At 42.4% G+C, this 19,944-nt stretch overlaps 1 protein-coding gene across 1 annotated transcript in view; it reads right to left on the bottom strand.

Moving 5' to 3' along the window:
* Positions 1-19,944, bottom strand: part of TBC1D14 (TBC1 domain family member 14) — a 68,288-nt gene that overhangs the window by 22,999 nt on the left and 25,345 nt on the right. Inside the window, exons 4-6 of the mRNA XM_075708892.1 lie at positions 5,039-5,157; positions 2,283-2,365; positions 161-278 (exon numbers count right to left, since the gene is read on the bottom strand). Of these exons, the coding sequence (XP_075565007.1) occupies positions 161-278; positions 2,283-2,365; positions 5,039-5,157 (320 nt within the window). The remainder of the gene's footprint in view (positions 1-160; positions 279-2,282; positions 2,366-5,038; positions 5,158-19,944) is intronic.

Below are 19,944 nucleotides of genomic sequence, written 5' to 3'. Positions count from 1 at the left end.
TGAAACATACATTGCTCATTTTCTTTGTAGCTGTCCACAAGCTACTTTTGAACAAAAGCTTCCAAGACCGTTTAAAATTATACTTGCTAGCTTTGTAACTTCTCTTCAGGATACAGACTCAGCAATTTTAATTAAAACTCAGTATAACATACTGTCTTACATAGTTTCCCAGTTGGGCAAGATTTCATTGTTCCACGTTAAAACAGCACTGCCGATGCTGTCTTCCAGTTTACAGCGTTCTTCCAGTTGTTTCTTTCTCTTCTGGGCTTCTTTAAGCTCTGCAGAAAAGCAATTTCCTTTTTAAGTTAATAAAACCAGAAACCAAATATTCAGAGTTAGCTATTCATGGCTATATAGCCATGTAAAAGCACACTATATTCACCTAAACGCACACTGGACTGTCCAAATTCTAAAAATTTCCCAGACATACAGGAAGCTAAGCAGTGATGCCAAATGTGAATAAAGAAAAAAGTGGAACTATGCATAAGGCTGATTTTCGATGGATGGGACAAAGGGACTTGAATAGGGTATGGCTCCTTCGACCCTTCAAATCTAACCACATTAGTAACTTTGAATTAGCATCTCTGACAGCCAAAAGCCCCACCTAGTAGGACAGGTCAGAGGACTTCCTAATAAAGCCCCACCCCTTTTTTTATGGCAGACTCAAAAACACAGGCTAAAATAATACAAATTGTGTATTTTGTTTTCACTCTTATGTGTTGGTCTTTGTAAATTATGATTTAGATATACTGTCAGGAAATCACAAGAGCCACATTTTTTAACGCTACTTAGCATATGGTTAATCTAAATGTCATTGATCACAAACACATATATACTGGAAACCTTCAGTTCATGAAGAACACATTTTTCATGTTTAGTTTGAACAGGAAAGACAGGACCTGTGCATGCACACACACACTGCCTAAAACATAGGAAGGTACTCACCTGGCAAGGAAAACTGACTGAAGAACACCAGTACCATGAACAAGGTCTTTGGAATGACGACACACAACCTAATGGGTCCACTTTACAGCCCAACAGAAGCCGTGCCTGAGCAGAACCATACCAACTGCCTCCTAGTATTTTCAGCTTTGATACGGGCTCTTTGTAAGCCTGCCTAAATGCAGGCTTTGCATTTTTCTCTAAACAAAAAGAGGGTGTTTACACTCTTTGATTTCCTGACCTCTACACAATACATCACTCTACAAATTTGTTCATCTGGAGTGGCTTTCGGGAAAATGGGTTTGTCAGAGTATTTATCTGGACAGAATGACATACTCCAGCCCAGTGAAGACAGCACAAGGACCTGGCCCATTGCCTAACTTGAGCACCATCCCACTTCTTCCAAACCATCTACCCTACATGCAAAGAAAGAACAGAGAAACTCCTCTGGACTACTACACATTAAGCGGATATACTAACATGGGAGTCACATGAAGTTGGAACTCTGTTGCTAGGTGTATGATATTCAAAACCACAAGAGGATACTATTATTAATATGTCAACTGCAGAAAGCAAGCAAGTCCTCTGTTCCTATCACCTTTCCACTGTTTCATATGGCTCAGGGGTCTGGCCAGCTGGGAAAGAAAAAAAAAAAAATTCCAGTAGCTCTCACTGGACATAAAACTTCTACAACTCCAAATTTCCTATTATTGCAATGCTTGTTTTTATTAGAAAACCCAGATGGTCAAAAATATCAGCAGAAGAAAACCACAGCTGTCAGCTCTACCTGATGTGCATGGTACAGTGCTGCTGAGACACTTCTGTGAACAATGTCAGACAAGAAATTATGAGCAAAACCTTGGGAAAGCTGTAAATTTTAAGTGGGAGACAGATTATCAAATGAACATAACTACATACATTTTCCTACGTGGAAAATTATGTATTTATGTACTACAGCCTCAACAGGTTGTTCCCAACACGAAACTATCAAACAGCCTGTAGTTATCTAAGTAAGTCTAGTCTTCACTAATTTGACTGATAATCTACTCCAAAATATTAGTAAGCTTTTAAATCCACAAACAGATGCCACTCAACTATTGAAGAGTTACAAATTAAAAAATTCTTTCCTGTTGGATTCTAGGACTGCTTTCTTTTTCAGCTTGGCGTGGGGCTTTTTAATGGAACTACCGTCATCCCTCTCTCTTCTCTGGACTGATTCTTCTTTGAGGGGAGGTACAGATCCCTCACACTACAGAGCAACAGACTGACACAAGTGCATTTCAGGTTTAGAATACCCCTTAACTTTACTTGTCTCCTCTGAAGACAAGAAATTCCATCACCTCTTTTTTTTGCTTGAACCACCATTTCTTCGTACTGTTGTCTGTGTTTCTGAGCTTCTTCTGCTGGTTTTGCAGGGAGGTTCCTTAAATTTAAAAAATAATAATAATCAGTATTTGAAGTTGGCAAACCTGTCTAAAGAAAATTGTGGACACTTCTAGAAGAAAAGCATATACCACTGCTTGTCAAAATATTTGATCAAAGAGTAGAGCAACAGATCCTTGGAAAGAATTTTTTTTTTCTTGCCAGAGTCAGCAGAAGAGAAGGAAAGAACACTGACCAGCTACTACTTTTATACACAAAATATGCTGAATAATTTCCTTATGTTTGGTAAATTCAGCATTTTTATTATTAAAGCAACTGAACCCACAGGCTGATCTTCATAAACAAAGGGAATATACTGGTATATACCAAGCTGGTAGTTTTGATTTAAACTGATCGCTACAGATAAGATACAAGACCATACTCTCTCTTACCATTAAGAGTTACATCCACAACTTTCTTTACCCATGCAGTAATGACTCCCTACACCAGCTTCTTTTTCCCCCTCTGCTCTCTGAGACCCCATTTCTATTTTAAAGGCTTAACTCCTCCCCCCCCAACTTCTACAGCAACGAGTGGCATCCTCTATATTCTCCATTTATCAATACCAACACAGCCATTTTGATTTGTGATTAAAGCCTGGACTGGTAACATCTCTGCCACACAAATACACGTGCTCATATATCAGACCACATTAACTTCAAGCTAATCATATTTGTAATTAACATAACCACTATGCATCTCATACAACCACAGGATCACCAAAACATCAGAACAGGAAATGACTAAGTGTTTTGTTCTTCTGTATTGTAGAACACTGTATTGTATTCCTAGGACAGTTTATATCTTTGGTTAATAAAAAAAGATACGCAAAAATTCACTTCCACGTTCCTGTAAGGTGTCACACATAAGGCAGCTGCTAGCCTTCAATAGTCACCATTAATAGTAGTATGCTTTACTATTTACATAATGGTGTTACCTGTGAAGTATGCACAGCCATATGATACATGCCTATGCATATTTTTTAAAATCAAGATTGTTGCAAGAACAAGGAAAGTGGATTTTCACATTAGTGTCATTGTTAACCACAGAGAACAATCTACTCTGTTCCAGTTTCATTTATGTAAATTGACCAGCATTTTTAAATCCAAGTCTTTAGAAATGGTGTAAGTTAGGGAAAGTTTGGAAAGGAAAGCCAGATGAAACAATGCAAGTTCTGCTAACTTAAATTCAACCACTTAAATTACTTGTCCTTTCTCTTAACGACATCACCATACATGTGAGATGATGTTTAGAATCTATTAAGACTTTTCCAGTTAAAGCTAGAGGTACTATGGAATATATATAGATTTTTCCTAGAAGGTTTTACCTAAACACTACAAGTGCATGCAAAATCAAGAGCAGCCATTGTGGAAAAAAATCTCACCACATTTTTCTTCCAGAAGTCTTAAATCTTTTTGTCATAGGAAATCAAGAAGAAATTACTTAAAGCCTGATAGGTTAAAAAAAAAAAAAAAAAAAAAAAAAAAAAAGGTACACAAACTATAAGTAAACAATTAAAAAAGATTATTTAGAAAGATTCAGAGGGCAGTACTGCTGTCCAGAGCAGTTTTCCCTACTAGACAAAAGAAACGACCATTCAATTGTCTAGAATCTTAAAAATACCTTTTCTGCTAGGAGTTTCTCAGTCTATCAAGAGTAGGAAAGAAAGCAAAATCTGAATGTTATCCTGTAATGTATCACTACTAATTCCATCTATCTGAACAGCGTACTTCTCGGATTATCTCACATCAAGAATGATTTTTAACAGACAGGTTTTAAATACAACAAATAAACTAGTATGGTTTCCAGCTGTACACAATAAAAACCTGCTATGACAAATAATTACTCCTACATTGTTCTAGATGTCCCAAGAAGTCTTGTCACACAGTCTACCAGTCAAGCCAAAAAGTGTCTTAAATGACCCTAAAACTAGACTACTGTGATATGAGCATTCTGCATACAGATTTGTTGATGAAAACACAGACCTTTGTTACGCCAGTTCCTTACACCAATGCACAGCTATATTAAAAATGCAGACACCATGCCTGTAAAGCTGGGTACCATTCAAAAATTGACTAAGCATGACTGAATTTGTGTAATTCACAAGCAAACCAAGGTAGAGCAGCTGCCAGTAAATCGTTATGGAGTTAGTCTGCAGATGCAAGAATCTCCTTACAGTAACAGAAGCATGAAACAACCTATCAAGTACTTGACAACCTTTAGAATGCAATGCTGAACCCACTGCAGAACAATCATTATATTGTTTCATTATTTATGGAGGTGTGGTCTTTCTCTGTGTAAACAGGACACTGTATCCTTGCTTCTCAATTTCTTTAGCATATACCAGCTTCATTTTTATGCTTACATTCTCTCAGGGAAAATAAAAATCCCTTATTCATGGTTAGAAGCTAGAATTACTCAAAACTAGAGCCCTGCTCCCCTAATTACCTCCCTTCATAAAAGCCATTGCTTTTATTATAAAATAAAGTTACTTTTGTTTGAATATTTTTTCTCATAATCATGCCACTTTCATAATCACTAGCCAGAAAAATATTTCTACTTTAAATTTTAAATCATCTGGTTTACGTTAGAGCAATCAAATACAAAACAGTAAGAAAAGCTTTGCTAGCCTAATTTTAAAGGGACCCTCAGTGTGGTACTTCCCAAAACTTACGCTGGTCTGTCCTCTAAAATAAGTGCTGTAGTGGAGAGTGGTTCAAAATCAAGATTCTTCCTCACATTCTGTTTAGGAGAGAGTGGTCTGTGAGCTCGTCCAGTTTTTTCTTCATATTCCTAGGGAAGCAAAAGACAGGGCAAGTTAAAACAGTGGAGAACACCAAGATGACGCACATGAGAATTCAAACAGGGCCTACAAAAGTCTTCAAGATAATGCTTTCACATCTCTGCGCAACTGCAGCCCCTTCAAAGCTATCCAACTAGAGTAACCTCAGAATTGAAAACAATGTTAAAATTTATGTTCAGGAGTGAGTTTTCATCTTTTTTCCCCATTCCTTCCATTTGTAGAAACATCTTCAGTTCCTCTGACTGGCAGCCTGCTTTTACAAAGTATTGCTAAGAATGAGCTTACAAACATCAGATACTATCTGAGAAATAAAATAAGACCTATTTAAAATATTTTTGATTTACATGATTTTGAAATTGAAGCCAAAAATGACCACAAGCTCCTTGTCTTAAGATCTCATCGTAAGATTTCTCCTACTCAAGTTATTTTCAGATGCAACAGTTCAATAATGGCAAAAGAAAAAAAAGGTTAAAATCACGGTCAGACAGAAATCCCACACTTGCTATGATGCCTTGAAGTACAACAATCCTCAGTCATAACAGAGCATAAGGTATTGCTTTGTGTTTGTAATACAGGCACTGACACATCACAGCAAGACTAGCAAGGAGGCACCAAGATGACTGGGGTCTGGAGCAAGCGCCATACAAAGAGAGGCTGAGAGAACGGGGCTCGTTCAGCCTTCCGAGGAGAAGGCTTTGTAGGGATTTTTGGTAGAGAGCAGTAACAAGACGGTGAAGGCTGAGTACGTGTCTCTGGGGCGCTTGTATAAAGAACACGAAGACAACAGGCGCAAAATTCTACAACGGGAATTCCGATCGGGGAGGGCGGGAAGGAAATCACTAGGAAGGTAGTCAAACACTGGGACAAGTCTCCCGAGATGTGGTGGAACCTCTGACCTTGAAGGCATTCAAAGCTCAGGTGGATGAGCCTTGGGAACCTGGTCTAAGCAGACTGCTCTGAGATGGGAGTTAGCCCCTCAGAGGTCCTTCCACCCTTAATTACTGTATCACTATGATCTACATTAGAGGACTTGACATTACATGATATTGTTATGCTTCCTACAAACACTGTTTTGGAAGAAAATGTACCAAAAACATGACCTAATGGGATAAAACAACCTTTACAGAACTCCCATCTACTCCAAAGCTTGAAGTACTATAGCAAACATTAAGTATTCAAAGTATCAGTGATACACAAAACAACAAACACGGACAAACAGTCCTACAGAAAAACCAAATCCATATTATACATACTTTTACATTCAATTTTTTGAAGAATTTTGCCACTTCCAAAAACCACCTGCTTTCATGTGTAGCTTGTTTATACCATTTCTATTAAAATTAAAAAACAAAACCAAAAAAACCCCTACAAAACAAAACAACAACGGAAACTATACTGTTAAAACTAATCATTATGAACACTGTGAACACTGTTCCAGCCATGGATTTTTCCCGTTAGCACAAACAACTCCTCCAACAGTACTGATTTCTTTCTCTCAACCTAACCTGTCAGTTGTGTCAAAACTTCCTTGGACAATAGATCTAACCCTTCCAACACAATCAGAACATCCTGGATCATTCAGAAACTAAAACAAGATCCCTACCACTTCCAGAAAGGTCTTCTCCTCCAACCCCACCTTAAAAAAAAAAGGATGGATGAAAAACACACATGAATGCAGAGCAACACAGCTGCCGTTTTCTACTCTGTGTCATACAATTCAATTCTAGTTCAAGCTAGTTCTGTGGGACTCATAGGTGCAGGTCTGTGAAGCTCTCGGGACACAGAAAAAATCCTCTTTTTCCTTGTTTGTTAACTGGGCACTGTCTCAACCATCAATCCTATGATGCCTGCATTGCTGTGACAGGAGACATTGTCACGAATTCGGAATGTCTGGCTCATTAATACCAGTTAATACCGCTGTGCATGACATCAGTTTGAAAACAAGGAAAAGAACCAAGAAAAACTTATTTCAACTACTGAATAGTACTTAGCTTTGTTTAGTAAAGGCATAGTGCTCATGCTGACAAAGCTGTTTACTAAAAAAAAAAAAAAACCTCCAGTGAGAAAATAAGCAAAGAAATACAGTAAAAAGGTATTGTGATCGACAGCATATTCAGAAAGCTAAGACATGATTCCTGCATTAATAACTCCTTGCAAGCAGCTGACAGCAGCAGTCCATGAGTGCACCATCATAACATGCTTCAGCTGCACCATCAACTACAGAGTATACCCACTGTGCTGACAGGAATGAGGCAAATGGCTATTCTTTCTCCCAGTTTCTATTAAGAGACTGATTTTTTTAATTAGCTATTTTTCACAAATGAACATAGTCAATTATTAACCTCTATCACTGCTTCCACAGACAAGATGAACCTTGTCCCTATCTCTAACATTTTTACTCCTTTGAGACACTATTAGTGAGAGAAAAACCATCCGGCAGCCACAAGAAACTGCTAATATACAGAAATCATCATATATGGATCTCCCTAAAGCATCACAGGACTTGATATTAAAACACACGCACACAATGCTTATCACAGCAGAAGTTCCAGAAAAGCGGCTTAATTTTGGCTTACAAAAATTATTTTCAGGGCCTTCTTTCATTGAAAGCCAACTGCAGAGCAAAATTGCCTTTGGAAAGTGAGAAAAACTGCACACACTGGGCTGCAATGGGGATTCTATTCCATACAGTACAATCAATTTGGAAATCTCATTCAGCTAAGCACAAAGTTTTCCAGACCAGCACTACACATATCATTCTTCCAAGAATTTCTTGGTTAAGCAATGTTTTATTTTGGAATATGGGTGGCTAGTTACAGTATTGGCATATTAGTACAGTTCTTCAGACCTCTTAAAGAGCAAAAGCCCACCCTGCATGTCAGCAAGTATTCACTGACGTATTCTACTCAGTACCACCTTACAGTAAAGAAGCCAGACTAGCACAAAAATGGGAGTGGCACATTTAACAGATTACCAGTATGAGTCCTTTGTAGTAATTTCATCCTTTTCACTGGTAGCCAAAAAAAGAATAAAAATGTTTGTTGGTGACAGTCACTATCTACAAGACTGTTTTTTAATTAGGGAAAATTAAAAAAAAAAAAAAAAAAAAAACCACAAAACAAACCCTCCACCCCCAAAAAACCCCAACAAAACAAAAAACCAAAACGCCCAAAATTCACAACGAAGGACAAAAGCTCCTCAAAATGATCTTTTATTCCAGTAAGAAGAGAATGCAATTTTGAACAGAGCACAATGTATGATACAGCAATGAAGCAGACTGAAGCCTCCATAAACTCATATTAACAGTATCTGCTGACCAAGCAAGTAGAAGTATTTGCACATACAGGCATACTGCAATAGGCTGAACCACACAATAGCTCATTTTAAGCTTTTTTTTTTTTTTTTAAAACCAGGCTCAAATCTAGCATAGGCACAAATAATTCAGTGTCTATTTAAATCATATACTGTAATTAGGGGTTACTAAGCCGATATGGTTGCAAGTTAATTTTAGGATCAATTTAGGATAGGCTGATTGTTTACGATTTCGAATACACCCTTATCACTGAGATCACTTAGGCCTTCTTCCAGGTTTCATCTTAACCTGTTCAGCATTCAGCCACAACAGCTGAACTAGGGTTTGAAGATGTTCTAAGAAAGCATGCTGTAGATTAAAGCACTGTTTTAAAAGTCCCAAACCAACCAACCAAAAAACCCCACAGAAACACACCCCCCCGAAACCAAGTTTAATTCCGGGTGGATCCTGAGAGCCGTGCAGTTGAGATGCAAGACGCTCAAGTTGCGGCGATCCTCCGCCAGTTGTTCAAGAAAGAGAAGCTAACCTGCAAAGGGATCCTCGGTCATCTCTACGGAGAAACACACCTGACCCACCGGCTCACGGGGAAGCGCCGAACGACGGGCTGCGCTACCCGGGAGAGCTCTGTGGCCCGAGCCCCGCCGGGGGCCGGCAGCACGGCACAACTGAACTGCTCCATCAAGGTCATCTTGCTCCGGCCCTGTTTGTTTAAAGGCAACCGCTCTCCGGGGCAGCCGAACGTGAAACACTCGTGCTGGGTGACAGTGGCAGACACCAGCCTGCTCGACTCCCGCTCCACGCCAGCAGCTCTGCCCGGGATGGCCGAGGGCTGGCCCAGGGCCGGCCGAGGGCTGCCCGGGATGGCCGAGGGATGGCCCAGGGCCGGCCGAGGGCTGCCCGGGATGGCCGAGGGCTGCCCGGGATGGCCGAGGGATGGCCCAGGGCCGGCCGAGGGCTGCCCGGGATAGCCGAGGGATGGCCGAGGGATGGCCCAGGGCCGGCCGAGGGATGGCCGGGATGGCCGAGGGATGGCCCAGGGCCGGCCGAGGGCTGCCCGGGATAGCCGAGGGATGGCCCAGGGCCGGCCGAGGGATGGCCGGGATGGCCGAGGGATGGCCCAGGGCCGGCCGAGGGCTGCCCGGGATGGCCGAGGGCTGCCCGGGATGGCCGAGGGATGGCCCAGGGCCGCCCGGGATGGCCGCGGGCCGGCCGGGAGCGCACCCGCCGGCTGGCAGCGAGCAGCCTCCGCGCTCGAAGCGCCCGAGCCCCCGGGTGGGCCCCTGGCCGGCCGCTCGCTGCCGCCGCCCGGCACAAAGGGGATCCCCTTCCCGGCAAGTCGGGTGGCCGCCGGCCCCAGCAAGGCGATGCAGAAGGGGACAAGGCTGGTTTTACCGACACGCGTTAAACTCTGCGCCCACCCGCCCCGTCTCACCCCCGCCCCGAGCGCCCAGCAGCCGCCCGCCCCGCCCCGCCCGCCCGCCCGCCCGCCCGCGGCACGGCTGCCCGCACCCGCTCCCCGCCGCGGCCTGGCTCACCATGAAAGCTGCGGTCCTTCACAGGCGGCGGCGCCGGAGCCCCATGCCCGCCCCGCGCCGCGGGCCTGGATCCCCGCCGCCGCGCCGCCCGGGCCCGCACGGCCTGGCGGGCCGCCCCGCCCCGCCCCGCCCGCCCCGCCAGCCCCGCTAATCACCCGCGGAGCCGCCGCGCACGATCGGTTCTCTCCGTCTCGCCCAGCGCTGCCTGAGCACGCGCGGCGCGGCCGGCGGCGGCCCCCAGGGGAGGGAGGCGCGGCCGAGGCCCCGCGGCGGGACACACGGCACCCCCACGGCACCCCCCCATCTCCCCCTCGGCAGGACACACGGCACCCACCCCCGGCCCCGGCGGGACGCCCCGGGAGGCAGCGCTCGCCCTGCCCGGCGCCGCGCTCCAGCCGGCAGCAGCTGTCCGCCTCCTGTGCCGCCCGAGCGGCTCCTGCCGGCCCGCTTCAGACCCAGCTCCAAGCCGGGCAGCCGAAACCTCGCCGGCTGCAGCCGCCTCCCGCCGTGCCCCCAGCTGCCCTGCACAGCCGCGCCCCCCTGCACGGCCCCTCTCTCCACGGGCCTCCCGCCCCCGCCGGGCGCTTGCCTGCCCCGGGTGCCGCGGGCGCGCAGCGCGGGAGCAGCCGGGCCTCGCCGGCCCTTAAACGGGTGCCGAAGGAGCAGCAGCAGCGCTACGCCGAAACGCTGCCGACGCCCGAAGCATCTTTTCAGTACAACTCGTGCTGTCCTCTCCAGCCGGCTCTAAAAGATAGATATGCTTATATCCATCTTCCGCAGTTCAGACAACTTCCACATCACAGCTTGTTAAATACTTTGCCTCAATCCAGATGAATTAAGTTTGCCGTTTTTCCGTTGTCCAAAAGTTCCATTATCCAACTCAGGGGCGATACCTAAGTTGCTGTGGCACCACCTTTGGTAGACCCACGTTTTATCCTATTAGCTATTCATCTGCAACCGTTGGCTGTCCTTTTCTCAGCACTGTACTAAGGATTCCATATTCCTTAATCTCATTGGCTTTGCAGCTGCCAGGCTGCATTGCTCAAGGCCTGATCCTGAACCACAAAATGAGCAGCAAAGACAGACTCGAAAACAACCAAAGTCACTTGAGTATTCTGCTTTCAAGAGGTGGCTTTGCAAAAGCTGAGATAAGTCATTTTCTCAAAATTGCTAGCCGTTATATCAGCTAATGTTTTCAACCCACGACTTCTCATCGAATTCACGGATGCAGCGATATTACACCACGTGAGGAACAGCTCACTGTTTAAAAGTATCTTAGCTTCATTCCCGCCACCACCAATTAATTACAGACATCTGCCATCCAAGCATCCAGTGTCAGAGCACTACTAATGACCACAATGGCAAGTCAACATAGCTCATGAAAAGCACTACAACCTTCAATGCTAATGCTTTTTCTCATAAGCTGAAGCAGTAAATTATCGCACATATCAAAAGACTTTATGTAAATTAGGTAAAATTAAATAGCTATTAACACAAAAAAACCCTCCAGATCACGAGGAAGAGCAATCTTAGGTGAGCAACAGCATTCCTGTGGCAAATCTCTGTGGTTTCACATGCTGAAAATAGAACAGAACTGCTGCTCTTCTGGATGTAGGAAATAGCTATTTGTCGGTCCACAAAAAGAAGAGCTCCATCAACCATGCGTTCTGCAAAACACTGACCTGGAGAGAGCAATGCCTGGTGACACGGGAAGATACTTCTGTGGGTGAAAAGCTACGTACGCTCTGTAACTCAAATCACAGCTAGCCACAGACATTTGGTAGCAGTCGCTATTTTTAGGCTGCCACAATTATAAGAGTACCTGAGGCTACTCGAACAAGTTACACACAAGCTTTAATTACACAGTATTTTTTCCACTGGAATTCCCACCTGATTCAGCATATAAGATAGGCACTGGACCAGAATTGCACAAGCAAACAGAAAACTCTTTTTCCTGGGTTTTGAGTCTGCTACCTAAATATTGCTTCAACGTTGCCTTATGTTGCTTCATAGCTCTCCACTGCATGACCCCCTGCCCATCTGCAATCTCTTGCCTTTTATTTATAAAGTGGTTTACCAGGTAAATTTAAGCTGGTACACACCCAGCACTTCACTGCCCTCCCTTGCCCTTTTGGCCACCGTAAGTAGTTGTGTGACTGTACAACACACTAGATTGGGGAAATGATACTGCTAAAAACTAACCTTTGTTTCGTTGGATTAGTTTGGTTACTCTGGTAATGTCTGCTGTAGGGCAATGTAAATGTGGAAGTAAAAGGAAGGAAAAGGAGCAAGCAGGAGGACTGTATCTTTCCAAAGCTTAACTGAAACCAGCAAATCATGAAACTTGTAATGATCTTCAGGTCAGGAAGCTAAGATCTGATTCTTCACGTGGCACCAGGCCATAAAAAAAGTAATTTTAATGGAGACTCTTACACATACAGTAATCAAAGAGAACTTAAGGAGACTGACACCTCAGGCAAAGATCAGATTATGAGAATATCCTTCAAAACTTAACAGAAAGAGAAACTGCTGAGCTCAGATATTAAACTTTCAAACAACTCCTTAAGGGATGAGGGCTTTTTATGTAACTCCAAAACCAGTACAGAACTATTCTGAAATGCAATTAGTTTATTAGTTACTGATCTAACAACCTGAGAAATCTGAGCTGCACACTCAACCTGCACACTTTGCCGAAGTGATCTGGCAAGTTCTACAATTAAATAATGGTTCACGAACCATCAGCCCTACTTGCTTTACCCATCTATACATATATTTAATCCTCTCACATTACAGAGAGGATACCAGAGCAGATGGCAGTGATGTGATGACAGAACTTGATTGAAATAACACTATGTGCATGAAGTTTTATCTTCCACCAGGACATCCTTCTTGTCTTTGGTACCACAGTATTCTCCTGTTCCATGCTTAACAAATTAGGAATGCTTAAGCAATGGAAGGATAAGAAGCTATGGCCAGTTCACATGAGGAAAACCTCACGCTACCTATTTTTAGGCATCATTTCAAGTGCTCTGAAATTTCCCCCTTCTCCCCTGAAAAGTATCCACTTCTCTTCTGATTAAAGGTGATACGGAACTTGGGCTTGCAACTTTGGTCCCATGCAATCACACTGAAGCCAAATGAATAAAACAATGCACGCATCTTCCAGAAGGTTAACAGCAAAGACAGAACTAGAAGCCACATACTCTGCTTAGCAGCCCTGTGCTCCAGCCACTGGATTATTTTAACAATTTTTACATATATGTATTTTTATAGCATCACATTTTGAGCAATGGAGGCATCAAATTAAGGAACATTTAAAACCTAAGCCTAGATAAGGCCAAGTTAGGTCTTCCAAGAAAGAATAACAGTTTGCTGTTTTGGAGTCTGTCACCACTAATCATGGAACGTGCTACGTATCAGATGGTTCTCACCCTCAGGGTTCACATTTCATTTGTGCTATATGTAAATAATTTAAGTGCTTTTTGGCTCATATAGAGTGACACGCTTTATTAAAAGAAAAAGGAAGGAACCTAAAATAGTTCCCTATATTTGAAGTACTCCGAGAGACAAAGCATACCTATGAACAACATGGCTTAAGAACAGTTCTTTATTGTCAAATGCAGGATCTTTAATCAGATTGTACAGCATCCTGTTAAGTGACTGCAATGAGTCACAGTAACAAAAAAACCCTCTACTACTTAGAACACTGAAAAGGATGTAATTTAATCTGCATATACAAACATGTGCACAGTTTCCTTATATACTGATACTATCTGATACACTGCAGTACCAAACAAGGGGAAACATCTACAAGAAAGGCTTCCAGCAGGGCAAGCATGTGTAAGTGCTTGAGCAAGAGAATACAAGCTAAAGAGTTATTTAACTTTTTGGGTTTTTTAATGAACATTTGCCAGAACAAAATACTACCAACACCTGCTTTCAGCATATCCCTTAAAGGTCACTTCCAGCGCCTGGGATTACACTGGATATGGACTTCATGTAAAAACATAATTTTACATAAACTGTATGTCTGCTCACTGATCTCTCCACCTCAATTTTCTGTATAGCCTCAGCACCATAGCCTTCCAAATAATCTCTCAGCAACTTTTTCTTCCAACACTTTACATTAGTGCTGATGTTGCAGAAGAAAACTTACCTTTCCTATCTAGTCTCAACTAACATGCTTTTCAGTCTGGCTGAAGAGATGTCAGAACTGTCCCCCTCATTCTGAGCGAGACACAGAAACAAAAGGAGTCTCCATGCCACATCAGATTCGTGCTCATGCCATTATGAAACAGCTAAAGCACCAGGTTAACCCTGGGATACAGGAAAGGAGTCACAGGAATATGGCATTTTATCTTGCAAGTTCTCAAATCAGTTGCAAATATGACCTCAAATACTTGCAATCTTCAAGACAGTGTAAAAGTCACCCAGGAATGCCATCTACTTTGCAATGCACAACAACTTGTATTATTAAGCTGTTTAGATACCCACCACAGCACACAGTTACTATTTTTGTTTGCAAACAGCTGTCTACGTAGGTAAGCATGTGCAGGCTTGTATTTAGCTACATGACTTCAGTACGTACACCAAACTACTGTGAGAAAGGTACTTCACTCGATACTTTTAACCATATTCGACTTCCTACCCCTTTCCAAATCCCTCCATTAATTTCTGTTCTGCTGCCTCATCAAAATTTGTGCATCTGTAAGGATCTCCAACCTTTTCAAGTTTGATACTTGTCTGCCCTTAAAATGATAGAAAAGCAAGGCGATAAGACTATTGTGCTAAAGCCTCCTTGAGCAGTTTTCTACATCTATGTTTGTTTCTCTGATCCCTGAAATTACCCTTGAAGCAGTTACTGATGCCAATTTCTTACATGTCTAATAAAAGCTTCTTTTGTACTCATACTGATGCTGTGCTTTGTATTATCTCTCATCATCTGTTTGGACTGGCAGACTCTTGTGCACCTGGTATTTGATTTTACGAAAAACTGTATCAACATGTAAATTTTCCAGAATATAACCTTCTTTACAACTTACAGTTCAGTCTTGAGGAGAAGAGATTGTAGCTTTTTAAAGCTACACACAAATATAAATAAAATATATGAAGGAAGGCAACATATCTTCATAGTCTAGCTTAAAGCAATAACTATTTCCAGGCTTTAGTATTCATGAAACTGTTTCCACTGAACTTTGTCATGCTAAAGAGACACCTTCTCAATACAGCAAAAGAAAATTTTTATGCGGAAATTACTAACAGGCACAAAAAAATGTTTAATAAAATCATGTCAAAAAATGAGATCGTGTCCTCTGAGAGAGGGAGGGAGGGAGAATGAGAACATAAAATTTGAAGAAATATTTTCCCAGTCTTTCTTCAGAAAGACACTCAAGGAAAAAGTACCAGTCTGGGTTGATTTTAAAATCCTTGCATCCAGATCCTCAGGGTTTCCAATAGCACGCATACAGTAACTCCATTCATTTTGCAGAGCCAAAGAACATCAGCTTTGTTGTTGCTAGTGAGCATGGTAAGAGTTAGCCTTTCAAAACCTTCACCTCCCCCCTATTCTTTAGTTGTAGATGAAGTTTGAGATGTATAAACTGGAAGACAGACAAAGAAAACCTTTGGGTTAGGTTTCTTGGGAGCTTGCTTCTGTTTAACACAAAAATAACATACTATAGTCTAGCAAAGCTTTCTCAATTCATTTTACATTTCAGCAATGTAAGTTCTAGTCTCCTTTTAGGATAGGCAGTTCCACCACAATATTTACGAGGCTAACACACCTGCCTTCAAGGATTTTTCTCCAGCTTTGCTTCACAGCAATGTTTTGCCAAGTGTTTGTGCAATGCAACATTCAAGTATGTGCCAGTATTTCCAGGCTTGCTCTCTACAGATTTCTATTTTCATTCCAAAACCCATAGGGGAAAAAAAAAATCCAAAAGCCTCCTGCATGTTGCTTATCAGCATGCATAGTGGAAGGTTACTACACTGAAAAAACTTACTGGCTACACAAAGAAGTAGGCATTTAAGTATCTATCTATAAGCACTACCAGACACACAAATGCCAGCTGTATGTTGGATCCTCATTCAACAACAAATGAGAATGAACTTCCACTGATGTATCAGGTCTTCTGAAAAGTTGCCTTCCCTGGCCTTGAAATTCTGGGGGTAGGAAGAGATGTTTACTTCACCCTCAGAAGTCAAGCATTTTTCCATGAATTTGTGCCTTCCTGCATTTAAGAGTAATCTTGTGCCATGTGAATTTATATTGCCCATCTAATGCTAAGCATCAACGGGGGCTACAAAGTAACTGATTCAAATAAGACAAACTTTATGATCTCACTGGACAACTATATAAACTTGCTGCATTTCCCCTAAAACACACCGCTGGCATTGAAACAGACCCTTCAGTAGAGACTAGCAGCTGACATTTTAACTGCAGTAACAGCTAACAAAGCTTCTACTTCTATCTATTTCATATCTTTATTCCAGAAAGGAGGTACCTATCCTTAAATACCACCTGTTACACCTACTTAGGATCCTTCCAGGGCTTTTGACCAAGACAATTTATGAGGAATCTCAGAGAGTGACAAAACTGAAATAAAAGCTTTAAAGCTGGAAAAGGGGGACACCCCCACCCCCTTTCAAAAAATACTTTGTAGCTTGCCATAACTGTTACAACTGATACTCAAAGCCTATTATTTTCTATTAGCCTAATGTTTGTAACATATCCTCTGCTTTCCATATGTTCATAACATAAAGGAAGAAGTTCCAAAAGCATCAAAACCAGCACTTTGACAGCTAGACTCTGCTAGATTGCGATACCTGGGTGGGTCCTATTACATTCTTTTACTATTAAAATACTCGAGAACAATCCTTCTGCTGTAGTATTAAATTACCCTTTCATTTGCTGTGGATGGAAGCTATTACTCTTGCTTTATCTATATAAATATGACAGTAGATTTGTTTGAGGCAGGTAATTTTCAAGTCAGGACAAGGGCAACACGCTCTTTGTAGAGTAATACAGCCTACTAGAATTGCTGAATAATCTATTTAGTACAGTTCTTGTTGGAAAAAAAGATATTTTAGGACTTCATATGTGACAAAATAGGTTTCCTTTCTTTACTTATTTTTATTTACTTCCACAAAAATTAGATGCCCTTTACATACGATTACAATAAAATCAAAATATTTTTAACTGGATCAGAAGGAAAGACATGAAATTGCAGTGCTTTAAGGCAACTTGCAAGTTTTGGGTTATAATTCTTAAGTGGGAAAATCAGAGTTACACCTTTATTTCTAGAGATTGCAGCAAGAATAAGCACAGGTTAGTTTCAGATAACCACAGTAACTATGCCTTCTTGCGCTGCAATTGCACTTTTGTTGCTTTGTTCTTAAAAAAAGGGAACTCGGGCACACCATGACAGATTTAAACCCTGCCTTTTTGAAGGCTGACAAGTAGACATGAACCCAGAGGAGGAGAACACAGGAAGTGACTCATTTACACCCTTGGACTGCTACTGCGGAACAGAAAAAAAAAATGCAGTAGTTTATAGCCTACAATGCTTTCAAGTGTGAATGAAGTCTACATGCAAACACTCACCCTGCCATTAACCGCTATAGCCGTTAGTCACAATGATTTATCCCGTGATCTATCCAAAGACAAACTTGGTATGAGCAGAAGACAATGCTTTATGCAAAATTGTAGATCTAGCTCCTGCCAAAATCAGCAGTCAGCTTGAACCAACCACTTCCTCTTCCAAAGGCCCTGAATCGCCCATCTGAATACAGCATAAAGCATGGTTAAGACAAATGCTTAGAAAAGCTCAGTATTTTTAGACAACTGCCACCCATCAGCAGAGGACAAGAGGAAGCGGAATGCATGACAGTAGCTAGCCACGCTGCACAGCTTCCATCCGGACCGCTCTTGCACATGGAGCTGCATGTGCAAGCTCCACACATCAGCAGTGGGGGGACTTTTCTTGGTTTTCTGGGTTTTCAGGGTTTTTTGGTTCCCTCCTCCCTGCCCCAGATAAAACACACTGCTCTCAACAGGAGCTCTTACCACTGTCTGCCTAAAGCATGGGTTGTAGTAATTTCTTTCAGTATTTCTTGCTGGGTGCTGTTGCTCTTGCAACTCTTTTCCACCTAATAGGTGTAAGCCAAAACACAGGCTTTGAGTAAAGTGATTTCATTAATCAACTAGGATTATAGCTTTAAAAAAAAAAAAAAAGGGGGGGGAAACCAAGTGAAGATCGACTTGAATGATAACTGACCCCAATCAACTTACAAAGGTTTTTTCTTGAGTACTGTTATAAGCTTACCTATTCATCCCATAAAAAACCATCCCCTATGAGCCAAGCAACGTATTTAGCTGTTTCGAGAGCTCATTTTCACTTTATCATATGCTGCAGAGTAAGCCTCTTAAGTACAACTGGTTTTAATTGACTGGAATGTTGATCCCACATGTAGTCATGATCTAATAATTACAGAAAAACATAACTGGTAAATCAAGTTGATTTATTTCCTGTTAGTGCATCACTCCTAAATGAAAGCCTGTTGTGTCTCCAGCTGAAGACAGCGCAGCTGGGAAACTTTATCATTGGTACCAAAAGAGAATGACACTTTTCCATCTCCCCCTCTCCTCAAAAGAAACAAATACAGGAATGATTGGGGGGGGGGGGGGGGGGGGGGGGGGCAGAGAATCAACAGAGAATCCAACAGTTTAGGAGGGGGTGGAAACACACTGCTGGCAGCTTGTATGATAGAAGCAATATTGTATTAATGTGATTATCAAGTCTAAACAATCTGACTTAAATGACTTTGCTGTAGTGGCAAGCGCAGAACAAGCAAGGTGTACTGAAAAGCCTGGCTATAAGCTGCCACTCCACCCGCTGCATGCCTGCAATCTGCTCCTGGGGCCTCGCATGGACAAACTTGTTATCCACAGCTGCGCATAAACCCCCATAGTTTTCCACTGCATCTGAAGTGGGCAGACTGTTTTCATCACTGGCGGCTTCACGGCTGGAATCCAACTCCCCAGCATTTAATTTATTTGAATCCTTATCCTGGCGCGGGGGGAAGTCTTATGAGTTTGGGAAGATGATGATCCCTAGGTTAAAAATCATAGCTACTTTTTACTATTAAGGAACTGCCATTAGAAATTCTAAATATTCTGATACGGAATGTCAGCAAATGATACCATAAAATATTTAGATCTGAATTTATAAGTAAAGATTGTTATTGAAAGGCCTCAAGTGTTGTGTTGCATGTGTGTCCTGGTTTCAGCTGGGATAGAGTTAATTTTCTTCCTAGTAGCAGGCATAGTGCTCTGTTTTGGATTTAGTAGAAGAATGCTGATAACACACTGATGTTTTAGTTGTTGCTGAGTACTGCTTATGCTGGTCAAGGACTTGTCAGCTTCCCATGCTCTGCCAGGTGCACAAGAAACTGGGAGGGGGCACAGCCAGGACAGCTGACCCAAACTGGCCAAAGGGCTATTCCATACCATATGGCATCATGCTCAGTATAGAAACTGGGGGGGTTGGCCGGGGGGGTGCAGCGATCGCTGCTCGAGGACTGTCTGGGTATCGGTCAGCAGGTGCTGAGCAATTGCACTGTGCATCACTTGCTTTGTATATTAGTATTACTATTATTATGATATTGTTATTATTACTAGTACTATTTTACTTTCTTCCAATTATTAAACTGTTCTTATCTCAACCCAGGAGTGTTTCTCACTCTCACTCCTCCGATTCTCTCCCCCATCCCACCGGGGCAGGGGGAGTGAGCGAGCAGCTGCGTGGTGCTTAGCTGCTGGCTGGGGCTAAACCATGACAACGTGCTGAATTTTACCAGTATTAGAACTCAGAGGAAATGAAGACATTACATTGAGCTGTTATGGGAATTCATGAAGTTAAACTGAACAG

Source organism: Pelecanus crispus, chromosome 4, assembly GCF_030463565.1.
Source record: "Pelecanus crispus isolate bPelCri1 chromosome 4, bPelCri1.pri, whole genome shotgun sequence".
NCBI lineage: Eukaryota > Metazoa > Chordata > Aves > Pelecaniformes > Pelecanidae > Pelecanus > Pelecanus crispus.
The sequence above is the reverse complement of the archived record's forward strand: the minus strand, read 5'-3'. Positions and strand labels throughout refer to the sequence as shown.